General features: G+C 39.4%; 1 protein-coding gene across 1 annotated transcript in view; it reads right to left on the bottom strand.

Moving 5' to 3' along the window:
• Positions 1-2,325: 2,325 nt before the first annotated feature.
• The window catches only part of FAT3 (FAT atypical cadherin 3), a 345,812-nt gene continuing 341,133 nt past the window's right edge, over positions 2,326-7,004 (bottom strand). Inside the window, exon 26 of the mRNA XM_069883426.1 lies at positions 2,326-4,198. Coding sequence (XP_069739527.1) covers positions 3,579-4,198 — 620 coding nt within the window. The 3' untranslated portion in view covers positions 2,326-3,578. The remainder of the gene's footprint in view (positions 4,199-7,004) is intronic.

The following is a 7,004-nucleotide window of genomic DNA, read 5'->3' as shown; positions in this document are numbered from 1 at the left end:
CATTCTCAACCTGATCAAAATGCAGACAACAAGCACCCTTTTACTCTGACTTATGCAACCTTGGGAAAGTCAGTGATTTCTGATGCAAGCATGTATTTGCATTTTAATAATTTTCTTATTTATTTTGTTTGGGTTTTTTTTTCTTCTTCAAAAAGCAAAGACTCTCTTGATTCTAAGGGTTATAATCTACTGACACTTAAAACATACTTTATTAAGTCTAGGAAACCTCTCCTACAGATGATTCCAAAAGAAAATACCGTTTAGTGGAGCCACCTACAGGAATGTGAACTGAAATACAGACACACAGGATAAGCAGAGCTGTGAGAGGAAGCTCTAACAGGAGCAGGGACCTGGCAATAACAGCAGCAGCAGCATAGAAAGCATCATGTGGTAGAAAAAAAATTGTATCTTGGATGTAATAATATCAACACCAATTCTTACATTAGGTTATGAAAATGTTGTTATATTCCATGTTAGGAGATTATGGCTTGTCCAGAGCATTAATTAAAAAGAACATAAAATGGTTTGGATTAACAAGAGAGATGTTATTATGAAAATAATGTTCCCTAAGAGGTATTTCACCTTCAGATCTGCATTCAGGTCTTATCTATCAAAAAGAGCCAGAATAAAACCAGAAAGGCCACAGAAGTACCAATATTCACACAGGTGCATCTGTTTGAAGATGGACTAGGCCTACTCTATTCGGAAGGGGAGATACTGAGGTATAGAAATCATGAGTGAGACAGAGAAGGCTGGATAGGTGATCCTTGGCACCTTCTCAACAGCACTTTAATAAGTAGATGTTCAGTGGAATGAAATGGCAACAACATCAAAACAGAAAATGTACTATACATTGTATTTATGCATATTTTACTAGTAAAACTCACTACCAACAAGATATTACTGAGGCAACAACCTTGGTAAGAACCATTGATTTTTTTTTTTTTTTGTATGGCAATTGCTAGGTTCCCATACTGTTTTCCCTCACAGCGCTTTTGATATGTCCTAGTAAAGTTTTGATATCAGTATCTCAGGCTTACTCAAGAATTTTCACTACAGAAAACATGAAAAGTACACTTCATAACTAGCTTGGGATTTGAGCAGAACCAATTTTATAATGGATAAAAATGTCTCGCATCAAAACTGAGTAGGAGCAAACCTCATGTGAACTGCAGCCCAATGCTATGTGAGTATTAAATTCTCAGAAAGTCATACCAGCTTTAAAACTGCAGCTAAATTTGCAGCTTTATTTTTCAAACTGAGATATTCCTACTCTTGAAGAGACATCAATCTAATTGTACCTGCCTTCCTGCAACATTGATTTCATGAACAAAGCAAGTCATCCTCTATCCGTGCCTCTAGATTTACCAAACCATTTCATGGCTTATTGGCAAATTCCTCAGTTCCTTGCAATCGCAATACAAATTTCCGTATTTTTTTCTTCTTGAAAACATGGGGATAATAGCAGGGAAAAGGGGTTGAAACATACCATGAGCACATTCAGAATATATCACTGTTACAGAAGCATGTTTACTTTGAGAAGACCAAGTGACATTCATAAATTCAATGGACAGAAACTATTCGTAGACAAGTACTTAATAATACTTGTATGTGCAGTACATGGTCTTTCTGAAAGTTTGCTCAATTTATTTATGTACCTGTTCAATGAGCTGTTTTCTAGTGAAGAATTGTTGCATGATCACAAAGAAGATATCTATACGAATCTTTCACAGCTATATTAGCTATTGGAGGAAAGCAGCAACATATCGTACTGACACTGAGAATTTTAGAAATCCTGTTTTATTAAAAGTGTTACAAGCTGCAATTATTTAAATTACGTTCTGGTAATAATTTATTTTTATTTTGGGGGAGGGGGCTGAATTTGTGAATAAACAATTCCTGTATATAAAGAAATAACCCACAATTTAGTTTTGAGTGAAACTCAAGTTGGTCAAGAACATGTTGCCCTGTAATAAAGCTGCTGAAATGATTCATTTAAGATGTTTGACCGAGAGACTGGACATGGAAAGAAGCAAAGGAAATCTGTTAATGAATGTGTTAATCTATAACAATGATTTATGTATTCAATAGCTTTTCAGAATGACTGAATTATGTGTGAAAGGTGTGGATGAAACTCCAGCAGTAATGCAGACTGAAGACTCGCATTCACTGTATAAGGTATAGAGATGCTGCAAAATGCAGTGGTAAAACCATTTCTGTAGTACCAAGCAATGGATATGTATAATCTACTTTAATACATTGAGTGAAAATCCCATATTCCTATATCACACTTTGCTGCTCAGGCCAAATCAATGTGAAAGGCCATTTACTCAGATCAGGCTGAGGGAAGCATGAAAGCATACCGATGCCATGATTTTTCTCATCCCACAATATTCTAAAGTCTGCACACAACATTTGGAAGTACTCAAATCCTACAACATCACACATCTAGTGGAAAACCTAAGGCCAGATCTTTGGCTGCAGCCCATCTGTGCAGTTGCACTGACTGAGTCAGTTTACAGCAGCTGAGAACTAATTCCATAAACTCTAAGGATGGACGTGTGCCAAATGACATTAAACTAACAATTTGAGGTTACAGTAGCATTATATGCAACTGAATTGCAACTGATTTTACTGTAATAATTGTAGCATGATGACTGCTTTTAAAGAGGCCATTGCCCAAGCAAGGAATTTCAATAAAATCAGCAGCGCTTTGTAAACAGTTATGTTTCCTGATGTTTTCACATACATGTGCACACTGCATCCTATGGAAGCTAAGCATACGCGGCTGGGGCAAAGCTGGGCCGTTACTAGGTCAAACTCTGACATTTCTCCAAGTCTTCATGGGTGAAGTTATGTACATGTCCCTGACATCAAGTTTTAAAAAATCGTAACCAAAGTAGTCCAATTTGGATTAATATATGCTGTATGTATGTTGCTCTCTATGCACACAAAACAGAATGAAATGCTGTGTAACCAAAACAAGTACAGATACATATTTATCGAAAAATAAGTGGTTGTCTTTGATAGGTCAATCTGTAAAAGCTCTTTTTTTCAGTCATCTGACCTGTTGTACACAACAACCTCAGCAATCCATTGCTTATACTCTTCTGCTACATAAAATTTCATGCAACAATGTGTCTTGGAATGATCCATACAGTTCCTTAATACTGTGGGGAGATCATAACATCATAACACCGTAACACTTTTAATAATACAATACAAAAAAAAATTTCAAACTTTAGGGGAGAGAAAGAAATTAGTTTTCAGTTATTGTTCTCCCTGCCTCAAAATCTGAGTTTTACTCTTGCTAATAAATAGAAGGTACATAATCTCCAGATTGTCTGTAATAATTTTGCAATGTATAATACTTAACACAATTGATTTCTTCCTGTCTGCACATACAGTATCATTTGTGAACAAGTTAATAATGGGTTATACTGTGTTTTTGCCTTTCCCAATATATATAGATACACATTCAGCAAAATTCTTCTCAATATTTATACTATTAATTGGACCAAATGACAACAAAAAAAAAAAAAAGAAGAAGAAGAGGGAGAAGAAGAAGGAAGCATCCTTTACACTTGCGTCTGATGCTGGGTCTCCACAAATGGAATGTGAACATTTTCTAGTTTGAGTTCCTCCACGCTTTCATAGTCACTCATGGCTACTTCAGAGTCATCAAAGCCACAGCTGGCTGAGACATCAGAGGAGGAGGCATCTAGAGAGTTGTGCAAGGATAAGGGCATCTTACCTGCACTTACATTTTCTGTGTTCTGGCTTGGGGCAACAGCAAAAGTACTAAACTCGTTCCCAGTCTGAGACCCTGTGGTGTCCGTCTCATTGGGGAACTGGTGAGGAGGGAGGTATTGGCTGGGGTGGAAATGTGGCCGTCGCCTGCAATCGGGGCTGAGCGTACTTGCCATTGAGACCGGTTGTGAGGGTGGAAGGGCTTCATAATGGTCCGGATAATCCTCTGGAAGAGGAGGTGGTAACTGGTCCTGGCTTAAAAACTCCTCTTCGTGAGGGGGAGGGTAATCGCTGTCAATGTCGTAACCACCAAGGTAGTAATCTGTTTCCAGCTCTCTTGTACTGCCATGATGAGCCGAGCCTCCATCTGCCATCTCAAAGTTGGGTACTTCCTCAATATCGGACAACCGAGCACTTGGCATCCAGTCAGAGGTATCCCAATGATACGCTGTAGGAAAGAGAATCACAACACTCTGTTAGGATGGAGCTGCTAGGACGGGACTGTAATGAAGTGTCCTGCATGCAGTTGTCTCCTAGTCCTCACAGCATGTTCAAATCACAGCATGCGCCACAGGCCATCGACAAAGGTCAACCATGCTCTGACCAGAGGGGCAGGGGAGGAAAACAAAATTCTATTATGATGCTAATGCAAATAAGCAAAGAAACACAACACGACCACTCTCAGGCATTTTGCTGTTTAGGATGCTACTGGGTTGTATTAGAAACTACAAGGCCAAGAAATCAAAATGACTTTATCTCTGAATTAATGCTTTTCACAGTTATCTGAAAAAAATCTATTAATTAAGTCAGCATGCTTACGGTACCACATCTAGTCTCCCCTTCCACCTCCAATGACTTTATTACAAGAAAGAAGGTGCAAGCAAATAACCTAATTAACTGAAAACTGGATCCTGAATTAAAATCAGTGGCTGGCCATTCCCATGCAGAATTTGAAATCAAAAGAATTCAAACAGAAGAGGACACGTGAAGCAGTTCAAGAGAAAAACAGATCAAGTTGGTGCACTGCCCACCCCAGCCCAGTCCAACAGGCAGAAAGTGTTTCAGAAGAATCACCTCTGTTGTAGTTCTGTCCTTGATCCATAACAGACACTGTCAGATACAAAGCGAAAAGTAAAAACTGGTAACTCGGAGCTTGTTACCAGCATTGTATTACATGTGAAAATAGAAAACTGCATGCATTTTTCTAAAGTAAAGCTGCCTTGGTGTCGTTTTAATAGGATTTTTAATTGCGTTTTTATTTTAGCGTACAAGAAAAGTTTGCCCAGTCAAATGCAGACATATATATAGAAATGATTATGTTGTGTATTATATTCCTTTTCTATCATATCTTAATTATTTACCCTCACTGAACAGATATGGAATTACATTAGAGCTAGAATTCTTAATACAAAAAGGGCTATCTACCGTCTCTACAGTTTATAATTGCAAAGTACATTTCTCTCTCACTTGTTCACTTTGAAACAGAAAAATAAGAATCTACCATTCTCAGGGCCGGTTCAAACAAATCTGGGCCCACCTGGGCTCAGATACCATGGTGATGGGCACGGTATAAGAACCTGAATAGAATAGAATACAAAGCCATTTAATGGGGCCATCAGCTACAATGCCCCACAACCCCACACCCACCTCCCACCTGCACTGCCATGCTAGCTTGTGGGGAGGGAGGCATTCCAGTATGGAGAGGGTGCAGGGGTGAGGGAGAGAGCAAGGAAAGAGGTTTTATGTGAGACAAGAGCAGGGAAAAAGCTGCAGCGTTTTCTAGATGAAATGCTCTTGTTGAGCCACATGTTATTGGGCTTCATGCAAGAAGTCACTGGGCAAGGTCTTCGGATTGCGTAGCTTAGAAGAAGTCTGGCCAGATAAATACACTTTTATGGCATTACAGCACATAACATCCAGGGCTTAGCCACAGATGAGGTCAGAGAATACTATTCTGCAGGTTTAGCAGCAGTGTCTGAACCGGCCCTAACCACTCTTCTCCTTCTTCACTTCTTTTTTGTAAAGCGGATTTTGCTGTATTTCGGTCAGCGTAATGACATTGCATCCAAGATGCATCAGGTCCCTCTGAGCTGTGTAGTTCCAGGATCCAGGAGAACCTCACTAATTTGCTGACTCACACAATCTACAGCAAGTCCCTGGGGAAGCAGCCCCATCCTCCTGCAGCTCTGCGACAGCATGCAAGGTTCATACATTTCACATAAAGAATTGGGAAATGGGCAAAGCACTTTCAGTGACAGCTTCTTGGAACTGCTGCCAGACTGGCTTTATCTGGCCTATAAAGCATTATGGGGAGCCAATGTGTTTGCTTAAGCTTTCCTTCAGGAAGGCATGGCCATTTACACTGCCTATGCTTTCTTTTCAGCATTATTTTCTTACTTTTTGAGTGGGACTTGCAGTTTCAATGAACCTTGGCTAATTAATTTTATTTGATAGCCAGAAGAATGGCACTTTTAAACTTCAGGAAATCAGCAAATATATACTATAGACAAATACTCAAGTGCCATCACTAGCTAGGAGCAAAAGTTATTCTCAAAACTACCATGATGATGCCTCAGGAAAAAACGCGGTCATTTCACAAAAGGAATTTACTTTATAATCTTTAAGCATTACTCAGATTGGATTATCTAAAGTCTGCAAAACCTGCCTTAAATTTGCTCAGACAGATGAAATTTGGGACTTGTGGATAACCTGGGTTGATGGCGAGTTGCCATTTTCCCAAGGATAAGATAAAACTTGTATAAATAAATAAAAGCAATGTTTATCTTTGATAAATTACATTTCCTCCGTGCTTTATAAAAGAGGAAAATAGTGATGTTCTTTTTTTATAGGTAGGGAAACCTGTTCACTTGCAACATGATGTGCCTATGATTACCCAGGGAGTCAGCAGCAGAGCTGAGTATTAGATCCTTGGGGCCAGCGGCTACCTGGCTACATGGCATCCATGGAGCTGTTGTCTACACATCTTCTATTTGACACTGTGTTACTTGGCAGAAACCAGTCATCGGCCTACCAACGCTTTGTTCCTTTCCACATGGATCTGTTGGTAGCACATAGCCCAGCTTTACTGCAGTGTGGGATACTCTACAGCCTTCCTCTGTCTTCTCTTTCCCATCCTCTGCAGCTAGGATAATGTCAATGATTTGGCTCCGCTATCAACCCAGTGCTATTCTCTCTGAAGGCAATAGGAATAATAAGCAAACAAGAACATTGACTTGAAGAGAAGAGGATGAAGG

Source organism: Phaenicophaeus curvirostris, chromosome 1 (genome assembly GCF_032191515.1).
Source record: "Phaenicophaeus curvirostris isolate KB17595 chromosome 1, BPBGC_Pcur_1.0, whole genome shotgun sequence".
NCBI lineage: Eukaryota > Metazoa > Chordata > Aves > Cuculiformes > Cuculidae > Phaenicophaeus > Phaenicophaeus curvirostris.
This window is presented reverse-complemented; position numbering and strand designations above follow the sequence as displayed.